The sequence below is a fragment of the Papilio machaon genome, chromosome 10 (assembly GCF_912999745.1).
Source record: "Papilio machaon chromosome 10, ilPapMach1.1, whole genome shotgun sequence".
Classification (NCBI taxonomy): Eukaryota; Metazoa; Arthropoda; class Insecta; order Lepidoptera; family Papilionidae; genus Papilio; species Papilio machaon.
In genome coordinates, this window is record NC_059995.1 from 4,144,437 (window position 1) to 4,166,567 (window position 22,131).

General features: G+C 32.2%; 3 protein-coding genes across 3 annotated transcripts; 2 read left to right on the plus strand and 1 right to left on the minus strand.

Annotated features, from left to right (window-relative positions):
* Positions 1–3,120: 3,120 nt before the first annotated feature.
* On the plus strand, positions 3,121–4,573 carry LOC106718160 (TM2 domain-containing protein CG10795). Its single transcript, XM_014512171.2, has 4 exons — positions 3,121–3,481; positions 3,562–3,643; positions 3,870–4,035; positions 4,334–4,573. The coding sequence occupies exons 1-4, from the start codon at positions 3,262–3,264 to the stop codon at positions 4,454–4,456; spliced, it is 591 nt and encodes a 196-aa protein (XP_014367657.2). The 5' UTR covers positions 3,121–3,261; the 3' UTR covers positions 4,457–4,573.
* A 492-nt stretch (positions 4,574–5,065) lies between these two features.
* On the minus strand, positions 5,066–7,747 carry LOC106718050 (evolutionarily conserved signaling intermediate in Toll pathway, mitochondrial). Its single transcript, XM_045679789.1, has 5 exons — positions 7,242–7,747; positions 6,639–6,865; positions 5,924–6,131; positions 5,586–5,708; positions 5,066–5,238 (listed from the first exon to the last, which is right to left on the minus strand). Exons 1-5 carry the CDS (start codon positions 7,636–7,638, stop codon positions 5,066–5,068), a joined length of 1,128 nt encoding a protein of 375 aa, XP_045535745.1. The 5' UTR covers positions 7,639–7,747.
* A 771-nt stretch (positions 7,748–8,518) lies between these two features.
* Positions 8,519–19,736, plus strand: LOC106718091. The gene is made up of 5 exons (XM_014512094.2): positions 8,519–8,823; positions 15,426–15,552; positions 16,501–16,812; positions 18,081–18,195; positions 19,341–19,736. The coding sequence occupies exons 1-5, from the start codon at positions 8,757–8,759 to the stop codon at positions 19,470–19,472; spliced, it is 753 nt and encodes a 250-aa protein (XP_014367580.2). The 5' UTR covers positions 8,519–8,756; the 3' UTR covers positions 19,473–19,736.
* The last annotated feature ends 2,395 nt before the right edge of the window (positions 19,737–22,131 follow it).

The following is a 22,131-nucleotide window of genomic DNA, read 5'->3' on the forward strand; positions in this document are numbered from 1 at the left end:
TTGTTAGCGAGTTATCTGTAATGAGTCCGACAAAAAGTTCGCACAAAAACTTGGACCATTGCTAAACTTTAACATCTCTCGCCCCCGTTCGTTCCCTAATGAACATTCGAAGGAATTATCGCACTGGGAACGAGTTTGTCTTTTCCTGAATGAATTTAGTAAATCTTTGTGCATTAATCAAAGGATCGACTGTTCTGTACTTGAAATAAATTTTTTATTATAATATCTACTGATTTAAAAAAAAAAAAAATATTCGGATTTATCGGCTGAAATACAGACTGGCTATTGCAAAACAGAAAATGTTCTTAAAGTGTACTTCTACGCGGCTTTCTAAATTACATAGGAGTTTTTTTAATTTTTTAAACTGTCTTATTACGTTTTTATTTTTGACCACCAAATTAGAAACCCATAGCCCATGAAAAGGCGGGGTCGAAACTAGTAGAAAGTTTTACATCCAAAGCTATAAAAGGATAATTATGAGCTATAAAAATATAATTTTAACAACAGAAATGTTTTAACTATGTAGTCTTAATAATATCGACAGTAATTTTTATTTAAAATAACAATGAATCCAAGATTTATTGTGAACATAAATACAATTTGTGATATGGCACAGCTTTGTTTTATTGCCCTTTGTATTGGCCACTTTATCTTGGGAGCTACATTCGTCTTTATGGCTCTCGTTTGTGCTTCACGTTTAGTAACTGCTCGGGTATATATTAATCGTATTGTATTCTTGCCTACACTTATATAATACTTCTCGACATTTGCCATTATATCATGTTAATAGACTATAACTAAGTACCTATCGAAGCAATATTATATTTTATTCTAAGTAAAATAACGTCTTTACACCAGTTTTTTTATATCCACTTCATTATCATCGTAATCTGTATCTGTCCAGGACATAAGCCTTACTACAGCATGCAGGTTTCGGTGCTTAATGTCTCTTACTTTACCAAAATTAAGACCTTACATTGTTTACATCTAATATCGTAAAGTCTTCGAATCTTGTAAGGTGTCTACGAAAGTTCAATTGCCATAATTAAAGGTATCTCGTATTGTTTGTTGTAATTGTTCGCATTTGTCTCGAGTGCAATTAGTGCTAGGAGCCCGCATTCGAAGAAATTGAACACATTTACCGCAAACGAAGCTTCCTAAATGTGTGCACACCTCGCGATAAATTGTCCTATCTTACGACGGTACAAAAGTATACCTTCTAGTACTAGATTAGGTAATTAAAGAGACAGAACTCTCCCAGCTCCGTACTGGGACAAAAAATACCTACATTCATCAATCACACGTCACGGTAACCGCCTCGGCTTTTTGTTACAAATGAACAATACAATTAGGACTTTACGTACATATAGTTACATAAGCAATTAGTAGATTATTGTATTTATTAAATAAATTCGAACTCGCACATATGAATGCTTAAATCAATAATTTATTACCGTAATTAGTTTCTTTTTAATTACGAACTCATTTAATGGAAAATAATGGAGATAAAAAGAACAGATTTTTAACTGTAAACATATTCACATACGTTATGCAATTTTTGAGATATTTCATTATAAAATGGATGGTGCTCTTATTAATTGGACGATACTAGTGACGACTTCAAAAGTATGAAGAGCATCGAACGGCGCTCTCCATCACTTCGAGTGCCGGCAATTCAAATAAAATGAAAGTATTTTTGATTTTTGAAACAAATAACTTGAATTTTGCATTGCATTGTATGTGTACAGATGTGTTGCACTATAAATATGATAAATTAAATACTAATATGTTTCTTCAAAGTAACGATGGACGTACATATACAAGGAATGTTGGTTTAGAATTTCCTAAGCAGACAGCACTGGAATGGAAACTATCCGGAAATTAAACCGAAATAGAGCAGCTGACATACAGTTAGTGAAGCCGAAGAGATGCTTATGTATATTGAATTCAATATTGGAACATGCCGTTTAGGTATACTACAGCAATTACATAGCGTTAATTGGTTGGTAGATTTTAATGTTTGGCTTAAGAAATGAATGTTGCTGATACAGCAATGCTAGGCGTAAACATTTATTTTTAAAACATTTTTTACATTCAATCTTGTCCCATACTCAAGACTTCGGCTGAATAATAGACATGTATGTCAATTTACAGCCTTATCGATCGAACAGCGATGTAACGGAGGATTTTCGCCTCTGGTGTCGATCACCAAGGAGTGCAAAAACCTCAGCTGATGCATGAATAGGAACGCGAAGTGTTATTTTTCTTGGTTGAGATATACAATAAAAGTGAACATTTTCCAGATTGCATATGATTATTCAACACTCAAAAAATATTTTATTTTTGCATAATTAATTGCAAATTAATTGTTACTTAGCTATAGATTTTTGCAATACGATTTATAGCCTAACCAGAGAAATAGAAACCCTCGCCATGTTGGGGAAATCTACGGAACTAATTTCTTATAAGGCAACAGCAATTTGATTAAAAATTCATTGACATCGATTATTAACGTCGAATTGTCAAAGTATTTTATTGTAATCGCGGTGCATTTTTTGAGCTCGTAATAATTTGATGTGTGAAAAAAATTAACAGGCAATTAACGTAGTTTTAAATACTGAATGTGAAAATGAATTCGTTGTATATGTCGCAGTCATCTGGTTGAATCTGCTATTTGATTGTATGACTAGCGCGTTCATTGAATGACTGCATTCCGAAATTGAAATGTTTATTACAGAAAAAGTATTAACTCTCAAACGATTTTTTTTCTCTCAATCACTCTTACCATTCTTTACGTACAAAATAAATTTGAATCGCCTTAGTGTACAATTGTCTTATTGAATTCGCAAAAAAAAGGAAAATCGATTTGTAACTTTCGATTCCGAAATTGAAATATTTATAACAGAAAAAGTAAAAACTCTCAAACGATATTTCTTTTCCCTCAATGTCTCTCAAACGATTTGTATTGAAAAAAAATTGAAGTGTGGGGGCCAACTTCACGGGTGTCATTTTTCGTATCATCTAACGTAAGGTTAGTTTATCTGTGGTATGTTATTCGTGATTCAAAAAAATATGCCAATGTCAAACTGTCAATGTCCATTGACAGTTTGACAGTTTACAACTTGCAACTTGCGAATCACAAGCACAACAACATAAGTTATAAAATAAAAGTAACTTGTTATGATTATAAAAAATATGAAAACTGGAATTTTGATATCGTTTGATTAAGTGTCTGTTTATTACTTTACGGCAAAAACCAAAATGCTTCGAGTCGTTCTATTCCTTTTATTTTGCTTTTATACTGGGATTTGTGGTTCTGATGATGCCAAGGGAGATAAAGTTGTGACCGTGGATTGTTCTACATTACGTTTGGGTCAATACATATGCCCTGACCCTAGTGTGGATCAAATAGACACCGAGACACAACAGTATAAAGGTTGCACTAAGGGTAAAACTGTTCCTTCTGAGGGCGAAGCTGATGGTAAGTCAATTTAAAACAGTAAATAAATGTTTAATTTAAAACTAAACTGTTAAATATCAAATCAAAAATTTTTTTTGCAGTGCAATGTATAGCAGCTGATGGAATTATATGCACTGAAACCAACAACTCTACATTTACTAGAAAAATGCCCTGCAAATGGACGTAAGTTAGACTTATTTACGATGATATTACAAAAATCCTCCTAACTTTTAACATAAATGGATAAAAGGTCCAAAACTATTAGAAATATACTTGACAAATAAAACTTTTAGATCATACCTACCTTTTTCACACAGATTAGGTATAATTATTATTATAATAATAATTATACCTAATTTGTGTGAAAAAATTATTATTACATTGTACATAATAGAGTAATTTTTTCTAGGAATGGCTACTCTTTAGAAATAGCTCTACTATTGTCAGTCTTCTTAGGGATGTTTGGCTTAGATAGATTCTACTTAGGCTATCCTGGTATTGGTTTAGCCAAACTGTGTACACTTGGATTCATGTTTTTGGGTCAGCTATTGGATATCATTTTGATTGCAGCACAGGTATGTGATAAAGAAATTTTTATAATTCTATACATCAATTGTACTAAAATAATTACATATTATTTTACATAAATTTTATCACTAATTACATTAACACATTTTTAATGATGACATCATGCTTTTTTAAAGTTTTAAACTTTATTTGAGTTTGCTGTATAGAAGACTTTTCAAACAGTACTGTTTGAAAAGAGTCTTCTATGCAAATAATAAATACTAAAGTTCAGTAATAAATTACTACAAGTATGTTAAGTTATTTATGTTGTCTATAATTTTTACAAATCTTACAATGTTCTTCTAGGTTGTAGGTCCATCAGATGGCTCCGCATTTGTCATACCATACTATGGAGCCGGGGTTACTGTTGTCAGAAGTGATAATGAAACATACCTTCTGCCACAAGCTGATTGGCACAATATCACCTGACAGTGGGGTTTTATCACCTTCGAAGAAGATGATGATTATGAATGGACATAGTGTCTCAGTAACATGAAAAATATTTTCTCATACAGCTGTTTTATATTTTTGAGATGTATAATATAGTTAAAATGATTAACCTAACAAAGAATATTAAATAGATCACAATTAAATAATGGTAAGCTGGTTGTTTTTTTTTTAAAGGGAATCTGCAAGAATCATTAATATGCTCTTCCATGTTGGTTAGAGATTTTTAAACATTTTATGATTTTTTTACCAATCAAACTACTGACTGCATTTGTTAAGAGATTCTGACCTTGGAGAATCCTGGTTGACCTTTTTTGTAATTTTAATATTTTAAATCATATCTGCCTATGGTTTACCTGTATTTCTAGATTTCAAAGATAGTGATACTACTAGCTTGTACTTTTGAATCGAGCTATTTTAAAAATCGGATAGGAAACGCTTCTAATCATGACTTTAGTATTATGTGAAAAAATATTGTTCAATTAAATCAATAAATATATAGAAAAATGTTTGCAACATTTATAGGATGTAAAAAAATAGGTAATAATGTAAATATAACATGGTTTATTTACATAAATAAATAAAATTAAACTATGATTTGGTTGTTTCTCTACCATCCTTTACAGCTGGTTGTGTCTCTTGTATTGCTATGTCGGCTGGTGGGGCTATTAGTGTGAATATAACTGGTATATCTGATAGCACTGGGTTACCATACTTCTCTAATAACCTTATCCATGACAGGAGAGAATCTCTTGATGATGTTCCTATAAAACAATTAAAAAATAAGAGAAAGGAGAAAGAGATGTGACGCAAGATGTTAAACATGATTAATGCTTATTAAATCCATCAAATATTTTATCCAATTTGTGAGTTTTTCCACAATAAAGCTTTTCGTTACCATGACTAATGCAAACTTTATACAAACACTAGCTGTCGCACGAGACTCAAGTCAGCGTGGAAAAAAATCTTGATAAGTTGTCTATGTTTTCTTCCAGACTATAATCTAATTCTATGCTAAATTGAGATCTGTTGAGCCTTTCTGGAGATACCTTTTAACAAACATCCATTCATCCAAACATTCGCATTTATATTATTAGTAAGACAAGATTACCTGTAGCACAAACAGCAACAATAGTGCCATTATCCTGCTCATGCACTGTGCATTTAACTGCTGGTAAAGTCGTTTTACCAATAAACCCTGGTATACCAGGAGGCTTTTCAATATTTGACACATCTAAAAAAAAATATGCATACAGTAAAATTTCTCTCAAATTAGTATTGCCAAAAATAAAATGCGATAAAAGTTGGCATGGCAAAATGAAAGACCATGGCTAGAGAAAGACCGAAATAGAAAAAGTTACTGGACCAAGTCAACACTCACAATCTGCTATAGAGGTGAAAGAAGAAAATAAATAAGTAGTTTATATAAAAAATATTAACAACACTTACCATCTAAATCTTTATCATCTTTGTGTTCTGGTCTTATCTTACCAAGTAATGTGAAGTAAGTTACAACTTGATCTCTCAAGTAAACAGAGTATGGACCTTTGATGGTCAATGGTTCATCTGGAGGCTGTTCCCCGAGTAACACTTGCTGCATTCTACTCTGTGCACTTACTATCCAGGTCTTATCTAAAGATGCTTCTATCTCTTCTGTCTGACACAAAATTATGGCTTTTATTAATATAATTTTATATTACTGTGAATATCCACTGCTAACATCGGTAGGTACAAATTTTTTATTATTTCTGTTTTACAGAGGAAGAGTCCACAGGACCCCATTTTTTTCTTAGTTACAGTGATTTATCTCTAACCTGAGTTTTTCCGTTTACTTATCAAGGTTGTTCATACCCAACCGGATAATGACTCACATTTAAGAGATTTCTCACTCAACTAGGTTCATCTGTGTTTTTATATTGGTTTTTGGTAGTGGATAGTCACATATATTTTGTTACTGGATCACAACATGTCAGTTTACCTATTAAAGTTATTGTGCACAATATTGGTCATTACCACTCGACCAGTATTGACTTTATTTAAACATCCATTTAGAGAGGTGTTGAGAAGCAACATTGACCATTGAAATTACTATAAATGATCTCCTATAGCACCCCTTACAAATGTAACTCTTTTTGTCACATAAGTCAAAATATAAAACACATACCTGCCATATACTTATTTTAGTATCCGGATCCACCGATGTTATTCTCTGTATAGCTAACATTGCCAATTCCATTGTATCATTTGGTAGTTGTTCCGGTAAATACCATGGGCTGAGGTTTTTAAATTTAGGCATCCAGTACATCATTCTCCAAAATTTACGTAGTGGAATACCTCTTCTGCCAAATATATTCATAAGCATTTCTTCCATTTCAGAATCCGGCATTACATCTGTAGTTAAAAAATATTTCATTATTTGAAAATCACAGTTTTATCTACTTTTGCTAATTTTCTTTACTTCCAATAATTTTAAACACATAGTTTTAGTTGACTTGCGTATATCAAGTATTTATAAAAAAATGTTTGGTTCAAACTAATGTTATTCAACAGAGATAATCTTATAAAAAAAAATACTTGTACTACACAAAAAAAGATCAGAAATGATTAAAAAATATTTATGTTTAATATAGGCATATAATCCATGTGTAGAATGAGATCATCTCATTGATTCTTAATAAAGTGATCTTTTCATTTTGTTTATGAAAATAAGTCGAAATCTATATTTTAACTTCTTGTATTATGACATTAAATAAACAGTATTTCATACTATTATCTTCCATTTGTTCTAATAAATCAACAGCACACTGTTGTTGTTTTGGATAATGCAAGAATTCAGCTTGAAAAATATTTGTTGGTATAAATTTTCCCTTCGGTAGTACATCCACTAAAGCTTTATACACTTCCAAGTCTTTTTCTACCCCAAATTCTTTCATTCGAGCCAATGAAGCATAGATAAATTCCACATGTCCTCGTCGTCGAATATCGTGCCCTTCGAACATTCTTATAACTTCTAAATAGGTCTCTTTATTTTTCTGTGGTTTTGTTACGTAGGGGTCGTAAACTGTTAGTTTTTTTTCGGTATTAGAGCTCTTCCACCTCGTAACTACGAGACTAGAAGTGGTACGTGTTGTTCTTAACATATTTCCAAGCATTTTAAGAGCCATCTTTCAATTCATTGGCTTAATATTACTACATTTAGAACTTAATTGTAACACTTTTAAAGCAACATTTTGAGGTTATGTTGTGTTTTCGTTTGACAATTTGATTTGACATATGGTCAGGCCAGCATTGAATTCAGATTCAGACCTTTTCGATTGTATTAAAATTATAATGATAATTTAAATTACCGATAGTTTTCACACAGTCACACAATTTAATAAAACTGGTACTATATTTTAAGTTGTTTACTAACATCCTTTCAAGAAAAACAAAACGTCCGAAATGAAGATTACTTGACCCTTTTTGCAAGATTTTGAATAGAAGTTTTAAGCAATAACAGCATTTAACAGTTTTGACCCAGTCACACAATTTAATAAAACTGGTACTATATTTTAAGTTGTTTACTAACATCCTTTCAAGAAAAACAAAACGTCCGAAATGAAGATTACTTGACCCTTTTTGCAAGATTTTGAATTGAAGTTTTAAGCAATAACAGCAGTTAACAATTTGGTCGACCCGAAGATAAATTTATGCTACTTCGCATGCATCCATCTCCGCACTGTGATAAAATGATACCAAGTACCTACATTTTTGTTCTATTGCAACATTGCGTACGCTGATAAATGGTAACATTACAGTTTACGGAGTAATTGTAAAAAATGGAATACAACATAGATTTTAAAAATTTTATTTAATTCAAAGATGCGTTTATGTTTTCAGATTTCAGCCTATTTCAACAAAATAGACATTTTCATTCATATCCCAGACTCCTCCTCCTCCCTTCACCTCTCTTTCATTTATTTCATCGTCTCTCTCATTCTCATCAAAACTTTCTGGTTCCATGGAGCTCGAGCCGAGTTGAAGCGAAACGTTTTGGTATCACATTCCCATTCACATTTTAGTTGAACTTTTGAGGTGCTATGGTGAAGTAGTGTCGCGCGCTGTAATTTTCTTACGTGTTTAAACTCGTAAAATCAAAACTTTTATTACGTTGTAAAATCATTTTTAAGTATAACAAAACTTACAAGTGTCACATCTCTGATTTACACGTGCAACGTATTAGTGATATAAGTTGTTATAAAAAAGGAAACATTTTAAACTAAGTTTCTAGTAGTGTTAAATTATGCCCAATAACATGTCGAAACTTTTAGTCCATAGTTTGCTCATGTTTTTAGCTATTAATGCTATAGGTAAGTTATTTTAATGATTTTTAATACTATGAAAGTTTTAACGTAAAAGTTTGATGCACTTTAAGTAATTTTACCGAAAAAAATTATCTTTTATCTCTCGTAAAATTTAAAACTGTAGTATTAAGTAAAAACATTTCAAGAAGTTTAAAAGCATGAACCAAAAGAAAAGCGTCTTGTTTTGTGTTAACTCAATTTTTTTTTTCATAATTTAAATTTCTGAAGATGTTTTGTACTCATTGTAGCAAGAGTGGAGATCTATTTTTTGTTTTGTTTTGAATGGCCGTTGCATCACACTGATGGGCACTGTTCCAATATTACAGTCATCACTGTAATACGTATTTTATTAAAGTTTATTTACGTTTTCAAATTATTACATTAATATTTAAAGAAATAGTTGACATTACACAATTTCCTATACTAGGCTTTTTTCACGAACGGAAATTTGCGTACATTATATTTGATTTTTTGTTCTCGTACAAACTCGAGACGACGAGATGGACTGGTTTTTAACCTAGCCCTCCTAATTAGGTAATAAACGCCAAGTTGTCATTCAAGTCGCAGGTATTAAAAGATAATGTTACATGTGAAAATAACAATCGTCGCGGTAGCGGTAGTTAGGTATTATATACCTACTGTATTTTATTACGGATAGCACATAATAGTTATAGTTTGTCTTTAATGCTGCTATGCTGATGAATGATGATTCATATCAATAGAAAAGAGCCTATGACGACTTGGAGGCAGTTAACGAACCGACCGTCTCTAAACAAAAACTGTTAAACTTAAGTAACAGACAATTAATTCCAAGTCCAAACCTGGATATGAAATTGAATAGTTTATCCCAGGTTCCAGGCCAGAGGCGTTTCCAATTGGAGAGTCCTTAAGGAATGGCAGTTGTCCTCCTAGATAATTGAAACAAAAGAATTTTTACTATCGTCGCCCTTTTTCCAATATGGTTCCAGAAACTCTAATAATTAAATATACTCTATATTTAAATAAACAATAAGTGTTCACAAACATTACAAAAGTAAAAAAACATTTAATTCGAACCGGGAAGTAAGTATTTCCAACGCTTTAAACCTTGTGTGCCTACCTTGTTATGATCATTACCACACATTTTTAAATGTTAACAATTTAATTGGAAACATTTAAGTTTATAAAAAGTTGTAACTTTTAAATTATTCTTATTTGATTAAAATATACCTACCAACTTCGCGTTAAAATTAAGTAGTACATTTTAGAAATCTGTTACCTATATTTTTATGATGTAAATAGCTTTATATCTGACTTACATAATCACAAGTTATTAGTCTAAATGTACCTTTAACTTTAATTGTGGTAACTTTGAATATACAAATTGAATCTCCCAAATAGTACCTATACGATTAATAAATCTCAAACGTAAATGTAAGTCGATCAAAGTTAAAGGAAAGTTTATCCAAATTTTTGCATGTAAAAATACAGATAAACAGTCAACCGATTTTAGCTTGTAGAATCAAAGGTTGAATTCAAAACCTCTACCTTAAATAAAAATGCCATCAAGTAAGTAAATTTCTTGTTTCTATTGACTTTACATATCAATAACTATGTTCATTAAAAGCTTATCGAGTTCAACATTTAATATGCAATATTTAAAAACGTGTTAATAATAGCCATAGAAGCACCTTCTAGCACCTACCTATAGAAGTTCTGAGGTAGTATTTAGAAGGAAATCATGGCCCTCACTACAAAAGTTGTCGAGACGATAATAGGTCTCTAATCTTTGTATAATCCGTTAATTTATACAAACGCAAAAAGTTCGCTCGTAAATTAATTTTGTCAGTTGTAACACCTGCGCAAATTCATTTGTTCTGTATTTAAAACAAATACACATTCGTGGCGCATAATTACACCGCTGATTGATTCAACAATACACAGAAGCTGTTGATACAGGTTTAAAATTAATTCTACGAATGCACAATAAAAAGCCATGATAGATAAATGTTTCCATTTCTGAAGTGCATTGTTTTAATTTTTCATATTTATAGGTACACCTAGAAGTAATTTATATGCTAAAGTTATTGTAAAAGATCTTGTAAACTTGTCGGAAAATACCTGTACTAAATGCCTTTTAGTTCATATTACGCTATAATTACTCTAAAGTTAGGGATAATGACAATGGCTTTTTCTTTGTAATAGACCTATATGTATGATGCTAACGTTATAATACAGTTTGGAACGCATTAGCGGTCGCGGGGTGTTGGCCGATTTCTTTACAAAAGTCAGGTTGAAGTCAGCGGCCCGTGCAAAAAGTTATCCCATCTGGGAGCGATGACAAATGATCTCAGTTGGGTGAGGGGACATCAGTGAAATGGCCGATTCCCTTTACGATTATTCGCTGTTCTGTATGGTAGGGTAGGTATCCCTTGGGTGGGAGATTTCAAAGTTAACTTTGTGTAAAAAGTGATGAAGTACCTCTGCATATGCAAAATTAACACGTATAATGCTACTACTACGAAAGTCGGTGGCACTGACAGATTTAATTTTCTTTATCGTATGCAAATAAGGGTCTTATTAACGTACTTAAGTAGAAACTTATAACGCTGACGAAGTAAAAGTGATAGGTAGTGAAGGCTTAGTAGTAGTTTGCGCAGAATTTAAAAAAGAGGAGCCTATAATATGCTCACGTGCATCAACAGTCAAAAACACTCGAGCAAGGCTGGATAATCTGCTGAACAAACGCGGCCTTGCGGACAGAGATACAGGCAGACAGACAAGAATTTTTAAAAATGGGTTCTTCATTATCAGTAATGCCAATACATGTACGAAATATGATTTTTTATGTTATACAGAAACTTCAATTTTATTCATATTACCTAGATTACATACATAACGAAAGATACTAGATATTAAATTTAAGCAAACAATCATGCTATGGTATGACTTACTCTGGCATTTTTGCATCGGAAAAGCGTATTTCGAGTACTGACCTATAGATTCCTCTCAGGATCCCAATGTCTTTATTTAGAACTGTGTCGACTGTACAGTCTATCTGCTGAGATAAAATTAAGTCTAACCTATAGGACTTACACCCAGGACATTTAGGTAGATAGGGTAAGAAATAACAAGTGTTTTTTTTTCATTGACGCGTTATTTGCAGTTTTGTCCGCCAAAATATACGCTTTTGATAAGATAAAGTTTAATCATTTGATAATCATAGATTTATAATCAGTTACGTTGTTTGAGCGTACTCGCAAGAGGAATTTTCCGCTCTTTATCATGAATAGACGCTCACTAAGCGACTTATTGTAGTAAATGAAAGGGAATTATTATTTAAAGATATTAACCGTTTTACTTCCTGATGACCTGATTTTTTAGATTAAGTAATTAACGGTGATTGTAAAAGGCTTTAACGGGTATTTGAAAATAAATGAGCGATATAGACTATAAAAAAGATAAAATATGGGACATATTGTAATGGGTTCAGTAAATTAAAGCCGAATTTTTGGATCGAAGAAATTTACTTTATGTAAGATCTATAAAAATCGTTTCATTAGTTAGAATTATCTCTTCTGGTGAGATATGTAGATTTTGAGGTTAGATCGTGTATCATACCGCTAGCATTGGTTTCTTAATATCTACATATAGTAGGGGTAAGCTTTGCATATTGTTAAATTCATACCCTTCACATTGTAATAAGACTTCGCCGGCATTGTCCCGGGAATTGGATTTATGTTCTTCGTTGATTATAGTCGGTTATTAGTGACACGAAACCGGGGTCTAAGATTTCTAAGGATTAACCCGACTTAATATAAGACGAGGCGGTTATGCCCCGCCTTGTCACCGCAGCGTCCAATTGCTAAATTAATTATTGTAAGCAAGATATAGGCTTCGTAAATTGTATCTTGATATCAAATTTAATTTGATGTCACTAATACGTGGGAATTTCAAAATTAATAGGTACAAGAGAAGAAACAATTTGGATTAACCAAAGCCCACCTTCCGTAACTTATGTAAGAATTAAATTACTGTTTAATTGAAATCCACCTGCAGTTCAAATTCTCCAGAAATTCTAGACTACAATTTATATTAGTATATTGTTGACATACCTACTACTTTAAAACCATTATATTTACGTAATACTATGCGTAACACGTAACAATTATGTCCTATTTAACATCATTTACCAAGCGTTTCATTTAGCAGATTCAATCTAATGTCTTTCTTACGTCGCTTCTTAAATTGGCCCTTGATTATGAGCGGAAGTTTACATGTGTGCTATAATGTTTATCACTCACACTTGTAGGAATATCGTACGATATAGTTGAGCCAATAGCCGAGACAGGCGTGGTGGGCTCGTCGCCCCACCACACACCATCGGAATGTACGATTGCAAGCACCGGTAAAATTAAACACGTTTTGAGGGCGCTCATGGTGTTCAAGGCCATTGTCAAGATATGGAGAAAGGATAAATTGTCATTAAAATGTTCTATTTTACACTGACATCTGTATCAACATCGTTAAAAGAATTTTATAAAAATAATGATCGTATTCCTAGGATGTTAATACCTACATAAGTAGCGTTGCCAGGCGTCCGGATAAAGCCGGACATAGGTAGGCTTTTTGATTGCGTGTCCGGCCAAAATAAACGGTTTTCCGGCTTTTGTTAGGCTTTTTACATTTCCCAAACGAGAGTGTACCAATTAATACTGAGACAAAATTCTAAATAATATAGGGTGTCCGACCTTTCTACCCAAAGGTTCGGCCAAACTGGCTGGTCTGTCCGGCTAGTAGGTTTGGCGACCTAACAACCCTATACACAAGTAATCAAATTTAAATTATAAAATCGTATAAAAAATATCAACTGTTATTAATGAATCACATACGCTTGAGTGGACCAGATTCCTTTTCTATCAAGTACAGGGCCCTATATAGATAGTAAGCACTGTTTGTATTTGATAAGAAATAAATTAGAAAGATGGGATAACTGGACTAGTAATTGACATAAAAATAAATATTTCCAATCACTTAGAAGTCATACAAGTGTTCGTGGTCGATGCATGAAGTACGCTCGCTCGTCCGTGACTTTCGCGTGCAAGTCGTTTGTTCACAGATAACCTCGACTCGTTGTAACGTAAATATAAACAATGTTATAGTAATTCTACAACAAGATCACTTTTAACCCGGTCAAATTAAATATTGAATTACAATAATTCGCATGCAGTTGAAGAATGGTAGGAATTATCGAAACACCATTATATGAGAACCTTAAAAAATCTGTATCGATCCTGAATTTGAAAAAAAATAATCAAGGTCCTAAAAACTCGCGTTTTTCGGTGGAATGGTCTGTTCTGACCAGGTTGTTGGTCATATTTTTAATAGTTTGGTAAAATTTACCTATATAAAAACCTCTGTGTACTTTTTTCTAAGAACCAACGTTTATATCAATAGTTACACATGCTTGTGTAGAACAATTTGTAGGTTTCACTTAATGACGTCGCGGCGTTGAAAAAAGCTCTTTTTGTAAGTCCTACAATGTTACTTTACTGTTTCTTAAATTTACTATTATTGTTAAAAACCAAAATATTATAAACAAGATAAAGGCAAAAAAATTACCTATTTTAATTTATAATATCCTATAAATTACCAAGTTATTTTCAACGAATTTATTTTATGTAAATTAAAATAAAAGGTCAGATAGAATTTGACGTAAAATAAGTAAAGCGAAAACCTAAGACATTGTATTGTGACTAAAAAATTCTTGCCTTTTTAACATCACTGAAATCTTGGCCTTTTTGATTCACGTTTTGAATTTATTATATCTTGACTTAAGCACTTCTTAAGGGTTTTTCTTAAATGGAAAATTCTTTTGTGCCTTTCCTTTGAATTTGACTCCTCGAAAAGTGTGCTTGAAAGGTGACTATGTCAAGATTCAACCTATACATTAAATCCTATGTATGTATTTCAAGACCAAAAGTACAATAATTTTATATAACTGTTTAAGGTTATTTTTTTTTGAGGTAATAAAAACTTTTCTTTCTTTCTACCTGTTTTAGAAGTACTAAGATTCTTTTGTGATCTTTTGCTTATTTTATTTTAGTATCAATATGGTTTGTATACATTTTCATACGCACAATTTTTTAAACGTCTAGTCGGACTGTAAAATCACGAAATTCTTAATTGTTCGGTACCTACTCACTTATCGATACAGAGGTAGAACAAGCGAGTTTACGTTCATAATTAAAGTCAATTAATTTGTGCGATGCGGTTGTCGGCTGAGTCGGCTTAAGTTATGCGACGCATGTCTTCAATTTAACATTAATAATTATTATTGACAACCACAAGATCTTGTGTTTATTATAAATGGTTGTTACGTTAATTTTACTTTATTTTTTATTTTTACGTGAAAAGATATAAGTTTTTTAATAGGCCAGTTATCTCATTAGTTACTATAAAACGTTGGTACGCTTTTGTAAGACATCAATAAAATCGATACGTCTGTAAACTGTAAGGTTTCTATCGAAACTGACGCTATTTTTAATACAAATACTATTGCATCTCTTCACTGAAATATGTTACAGCTTCAAGCTAATTTTTAATATGAGGTTTTGTTTTGTTAACAGATGCTCTAAAAGAGAACTGTAACAAGGAAGAGGATTTGCTGCAAAGATGCTCCATGGCGTTGCCAGTTCTCAGTTCACCGGAGATATCGTTTGCTCTGACTAGAGAAGAATTAGACAAGAGTTGTGAGTAAGTATATTTACGAGTATATTTCTATTGAATGTATCAATAGTTCAACGAAATTGTTTACATGGACAAAATTAGAATTACACGTCACGAAGTCGTCACGAATCATGTATTCTCCAGCCGATGATATCTCTTTCATGAGGTATGTTTTTACTTTTTTTTTGGTAGATGAAATATTCGAAAGTTCAATGACCTTCTCAATATATCCGTTTTATTTTTAAAACTCGTAATTTTTTAAGGGTATGATTGAAGGGCAGGATTGATTGGTTGAATTAATTTAAATTGCGGTATTCAAAATAAAATATTTTTGGAATCAACTTACGTTTGATTGCGTCTCGTATCTACGTGTATTTGTTTGCTAAATCTTGTGACGTCCCTTTGTTTTCTTTTTAGTGCCAAATGTTTGCTTTCCTGGTGATATAAATAAATTGACGTAGGTGTGACGATTGCTATAAATTGTATCAAATCCAATTACTATTTTGTATATTCAACGTAATGATTATTAATTATTCACGATCATCACCCATAGTTATTCTTATTTCAAATGATGTATTCACGTTAGCTGATACAAAACTGTAAGCAGTGATTACACAAGTCTCCCACTTTTACTAACTTCTAAATCATACATTTTCCTTCCCACCGTTTGTCCGATAATTTATCGATCTTGTTCAATTTTGCTGATTATTTCAACAGACTTAACTGTCCAACTGCGGTGTTTGATTGACACTTAAATGGATGATGAGACCAGTTTGAATTACTACTATTAGTAATTTTTAATCCACTAGAGGTTTGAAGAATAATGAAATAATAGTTTATGGGGTAGATGCGATTTTTAAAATGAGTGTGTGTTAAAATTGTAGTGTTGTGTATGTAAGAGATTTATTTGATATTATATAAATATAAGCTGTGTTTCGATTCAAGATTCTTCACCAACTATTTTTTTTTTCACAGAGAGCTTCGAGCGGGTATCAAATGCATTGATAACTATACGGCTATTTGTATGGAGAAAAACGAACAGGTTGTATTCAGACGGATATATGCTGGTATAACTGACGTAGTGCAGGAGTTATGTGCAAGAGGACCTTACCAAGATGAATACTTGAGGCATGCGGATTGCGTGAAGAACGTACGCTCCGAATATGAAGTGTGCAGCAAGAAGTATGAGGTCACATTAACAACACTAAGCAGTCATAAGAACGACCAGTACCATACCGACCACAACGACGTGGTGGATCATGAACACCATTTGAGGACTGTCTGTTGGTAAGTATTACATGAAATAAGTATACAAATTTATCTAGTACGATGGGTACAAGAACTAAACTATTTTCAGATATTTCACAATTATAATTATCAACAGGAATCTCTGTGCAAAATTTCAAGTCTCTAGACAAAGCGGTTTCTGCTGTGTGATGATAGTTGAGTCAGTCAGTCAGTTGAAATGGAATCGAAGGATTCTCCCACGATTTACTTGCGTAAATGCTAAAATTTAATTGTAACCTTTTTTTGCTTTTTTAAGATACCTCATTCATTGTAATTTACTGAAATTGTCTAAACACTATGATTTTGTGTAGAACCGAAATACAAGTCAATCTGGCTAGAACAGCTATACACCCTTCAGTTACCACTGGCGAAACTTTTATGTTATTTGTACATAAAATCATGCCATCCCACTCATTCCGTTTGAAATAAAACAGGGATAACGTGATTTTAATTAGATGGTTATCTGGCAATTTAAATTTTAACGTCTTACTAATATTGTTAAAGCGAAAGTTTAGATGCATTTTTGTTAGAAGGTATCTCCAGAATGGGTCAACCAATCTCAATGAAATTTAACGTAGATGTATGTACTCGTAGACCATAATCTGAAAGAGCACATAAACTCTTTTATTTATTAATTATACGCGGATGGAGTTGCGTGCGACAGCTACTTTAATGAAAATAAAGAATTATCGTTTCACACGACAGTTGTACAGATTTTAATTACTTGCGTTACAATCGCTAATTTGAATAGCAAGCGATGTTTTAAATTTTTTGCACGTTAACCTCATCGACCTCACCTTCGAATACTGATTAAGATTCAACTCGAATCCGATAGGATTAGCAGACGCACTTAACGGATATTCTGAATATTTATTGACGTCACCGATTTAGGTTTTACGTAATCTACAGACAGTTATGGTAATTTCTTTATACTTATCTTTTGTTAATATTTAGTTAGTAAAAATACTTTGATATTGTACTATGTAAAGTTTACGTCATAGACAGTTAATGTTGGTAAGCGATAAATGAAAATCTATAGGCGTAAATCGTGTCTGTGAGTTTCCACTGCTGAAACATCGGTACAGAAACATTGTTATATCTGTTTTTTCAAAGGGGATGAGACTGTATTTATGTATTTTTATTTCTGCCGAAACTTTCTACTGCTGTGAAAATACACTATCATTATTAGGCATCTGCTCTTTTGTTCTTTTATCCTATAAAAGGTGTACTGGATGTTTTAGATAATAAATGATTGATATTTTTACCAGTTCATTCCAAGAGTACTTGATGTGCTCAGAGCAAACGGTGCAGAGGTCGTGCGGTGATGAGGCTGCCATGTTCACCAGCGCCTTCCTCAAAAGAATGGCTTCCAATATTATTAAGGTAAGTTTATTTTGTGCCATTGAGTTTTTTTAAAGAAATGATTCCTGATTACTACAAAAAAATTACATTAATTTTAAAGATAATCTATATCTATATCTATATATATAAAAGAAAGTTGTGTTAGTTACACCATTTATAACTCAAGAACGGCTGAATCGATTTGACTGAAAATTGGTGGGCAGGTAGCTTAGAACCAGGAATAGGACATAGGATAATTTTTACCCCGTTTTCTATTATTTTTTTTTATTCTGCGCGGACGGAGTCGCGGGTAAAAGCTAGTCTATATATATAAAAGAAAGTCGTGTTAGTTACACTATTTATAAATCAAGAACGGCTGAATCGATTTGACTGAAAATTTGTGGGCAGGTAGCTTAGAACCAGGAAACGGACATAGGATAGTTTTTATCCCGTTTTCTATTTTTTATTCCGCGCGGACGGAGTCGCGGGTAAAAGCTAGTTTGATATAAAAAGCAATTACGATACAACGTAAAAAGAGTAAAATTCCATCGCCCGATGGAACTGCTTCATAAACATGCATTCAGTTTATTTTACCACATGATTTATTAATTTAGTTATGATTAATGATATTTTTGTTTATCATTATGGGCTAAATACGTCAACAACATCTGTTGGACGAATAAGCCGGCTCGACCGGTACATTAACACAAGCACGATCACACAGAAGACAGACATGAAATAATTCCCTTGAATGGGAATGAAAATGAAGGGTCAATTTTAGTCCTCTTTCCCTTCTCCACCCTTTCCTTATGAGGGGATGGGAACGGGAAGTGAATTTGACGGAGCAGTGGACGCATAGGAAAGGGAAATATTCTCTTTATGTGCTTTCCCTCCTCCGTTGATTACACGGACGATAAACGGGATAAATAGATCTGTAAGTGTGGATGTCTATAGGCAGCGGTCGCTTAGCTATTTCGGCGAATCAGGTGGCAGCAAAAGCGGGAAATCGCTTGCCACTTTATACTATAAAAAAGATCAACAATCATGTTTTTACATAATGTATAGAGAGCTTCATAAAGAAAAAAAGGGTGTCGAAACATGATTTATAACTTGCTTTAACGTAACCTATTTCAGTGTTGCTCATTGAAGCTGAAAATATTGCTTAATTGCGTACATTTTTGTTACAGAACTTCTGCCTTGAATACCGCGGTCGCGAATGTGGGTTGGCAGGTAAAGCTGACAGTCACGCCTCATCGCCTATAATCCTTGCGATATTAGCACAAATCGCGTATATAACTGGCAATTTAGTACCAGCGTAGTTACCTTAATTTATTTAGGTGGAAGATATCTTAAATTAGAACGTCGGTAGAAACGTGGTCGTGTCCGAAGTTTGCGACTATTGCAGCGTTTAGTGCACTGTAAATATTTTATCAGCCTGGTGACTAAATCCTGAGTAAGATTTATCCTATAGAAGTCGCTGAATTATTTAAATGTTATAAGTAATCTTGTATGTTATGCATGTTACACATCAAATTCTAATATATAAATACTAGTTCAGAGTTCAATATACAGTAAATATTGAGTTTTTTTTATTAAGATAGGTGATGGTATGAAGAGAGAAATATGATGTTAAATGAACACTCAATCTTACAACCTTTTTGGTTGATTGAATCGGTCGATTAAACAGAACAACGGATGTTCAAATGTAATAAGTTGCCTGTGTAAAAATAGATTCACATTCTGTTGCGGAGACATTGTTATTTTGCCATAAAATTTAAATGTCCGGAGGCCTAATTATAGTCCGGAGTCCTAATTTTAGTCCTCTTTCCCTTCCCACCCTTTTCCTATTAGGAAAGGATGAAGAGGGGACGCATAGGAAGGGGAAATATCCTCTTTCTGGGCGTTCCCTTCTCCGTTAATTAAAGGTAGGCAACACATCTGCATATGCGGACGTCTATGGACAACGGTCGCCTCGCTATTTCGGCGAATACAGGTGGCCGTTTGCTCGTTTGTCACCTATTGATATAAAAAAAATGTCGTTAGACGATTGAATTTTGCATGAAATATGTATGTATAGGAAAAAAATTATGTTTTTTACTATCACTCAAAGACGCTTAAAGGCTACTTAAGCAGTCCTCTAAAAGAGTCTGAGTACGGTTACTATCCTTTGTATTATTATCAGTCAAGTTATTAAATTGTTAATTGTTCTTTAAGTTAAGCTCAGAACGTACTGTGATAATTTTTTTGTAAAGTGTAAAAACATTTTTAAATTCATTTAATCACTTTCATCTTGACATCCATTTTACTTAATATGATATTGTTACTTAACATTTTTTGTGTTCCTAAATTATGAAATAAGTAGCAAAAGTTATTTACTGTAATAAAAATACTTTAAAATATAGAATAAATATTTTCCTTGATTTAAATTAATCTTCAAAAGTCTTATTTTTACGTTCATTATATTGATAATAGATTTGTTATCAAGATACCTGATTTTTTAAATATTGTAATAGTTCTGTATTTCCAATGTCTTTTTGAACGATTGTGTAAATTATAAATCAAGTATTAATTAATTTTTACTATCGGTTTCAAATAAATTCAATTAGTATTAAAATAATTTATGTAAATATTTATAAAAAATTATTAAGATTTTTTCAATATTATAAAACAAACATTCGATCGTTTAAAAGGTATAAAATTGTTACCAATTTAAATAAATTTTGCACTATAATGTTTTTTTTAAATACAGTAAATATTTGATTGTCATTGGTACAGTCAGTGACATAATGTGTAACCTTTATAAAAATATATAAACATGGTCTTCTATTGCTAGAACAATACAACATATCGTCATCCCGCTTGTTTTCTTAAAAAACAGACAGATATTTTTTACCCCGATTGGGTAAACCTGTGTCATTACGTGTGTTATAACCATTTATATTTTTGATTTAATTTCATCCGCATGCCGTCTAATATCTAATTATTGTATATAAATAGAAATTGTTGTATGTTAATGTTCATTGTAATTTTTTTATAAAATGTAACAATAAAAATAATTTATTATTACCTTAATCTTTTATTTCATCATAATATTCTCGTAAAATTTTCTTCAAATATTCAGATTGTATTAGCTGTCGCCCGTGACTCTGTCCGCGCGGTAATAAAAACTTACTATTAGCCTATGTGTTCTATAGATCTGTTGAGCCGTCCCGGATATATGTATGTACCTTCTAACAAACAGCCATCTTTCTTCCCTACATCCTAACTCTAGATCTCTAGATCTCTCATCCTAGACCTATATTTATCATCAGTTTTAAATTTCAACCTTCTTGTAAAATTACAATCATTCGGATCCTGTATTTCATTTTTTTTTTCAATAACTATATTCTCCTTTTTTAAGTTTTTCTTACAAATAATTAAAAAAAAAAATTTATTAGCAACATCAACATTTCATTTTACCAAGAAAATTTTAAATTCAACGAGACAGTTTTTATCTTGAATAGAATTTGAGGATATTTAAACATCATTTGCCTGGAAAACTTCTCAGATTCGGTTGTGGATTTTTTTTTGGTTGATTTCCACCGCTCTCGTTTTTGCAATAGCTACGATTCTACATACATTATATAAAAAAGCGGTGGAAATGAGACACAGATATTGTTACTATTATAAACACGTGCATAGTAAGTCTGTAAAAATATCTAGAGAAATATCCTAATTATTTTAAAACATGAAATCATGTTACTTTTATACAAACATACTGTACATATTGTACTATATGTTACAAGTATATTTAAAGTCAATTAATTGCTATGAATGTTAGAAAATATCGTTCGTTACATTGCCTTAATTATTTCTTATTATAATTCTGAGCTTGGAGTTTTCATTAATATTTAATTATTAATCAAACAATCAAAGGAGGGTAACATTGTTATGAAAAAGCTGAATGTTTGTAATACGAAATACTTCGTTTAATTTAAT

Coding starts and splice junctions, on each gene's coding strand:
- LOC106718160 (XM_014512171.2), top strand. CDS start 3,262: ATGCTTCGAGTCGTTCTATTCCTTTTATTTTGCTTTTATACTGGGATT. Junction 3,482..3,561: donor TTCTGAGGGCGAAGCTGATG/GTAAGTCAATTT, acceptor TTTTTTTTGCAG/TGCAATGTATAGCAGCTGAT. Junction 4,036..4,333: donor TCATTTTGATTGCAGCACAG/GTATGTGATAAA, acceptor ATGTTCTTCTAG/GTTGTAGGTCCATCAGATGG.
- LOC106718050 (XM_045679789.1), bottom strand. CDS start 7,638: ATGGCTCTTAAAATGCTTGGAAATATGTTAAGAACAACACGTACCACT. Junction 6,866..7,241: donor AGAACAAATGGAAGATAATA/GTATGAAATACT, acceptor TTTTAACTACAG/ATGTAATGCCGGATTCTGAA. Junction 6,132..6,638: donor CTAAAATAAGTATATGGCAG/GTATGTGTTTTA, acceptor ATTTTGTGTCAG/ACAGAAGAGATAGAAGCATC.
- LOC106718091 (XM_014512094.2), top strand. CDS start 8,757: ATGCCCAATAACATGTCGAAACTTTTAGTCCATAGTTTGCTCATGTTT. Junction 15,553..16,500: donor GAATTAGACAAGAGTTGTGA/GTAAGTATATTT, acceptor TTTTTTTCACAG/AGAGCTTCGAGCGGGTATCA. Junction 18,196..19,340: donor TGGCTTCCAATATTATTAAG/GTAAGTTTATTT, acceptor TTTTTGTTACAG/AACTTCTGCCTTGAATACCG.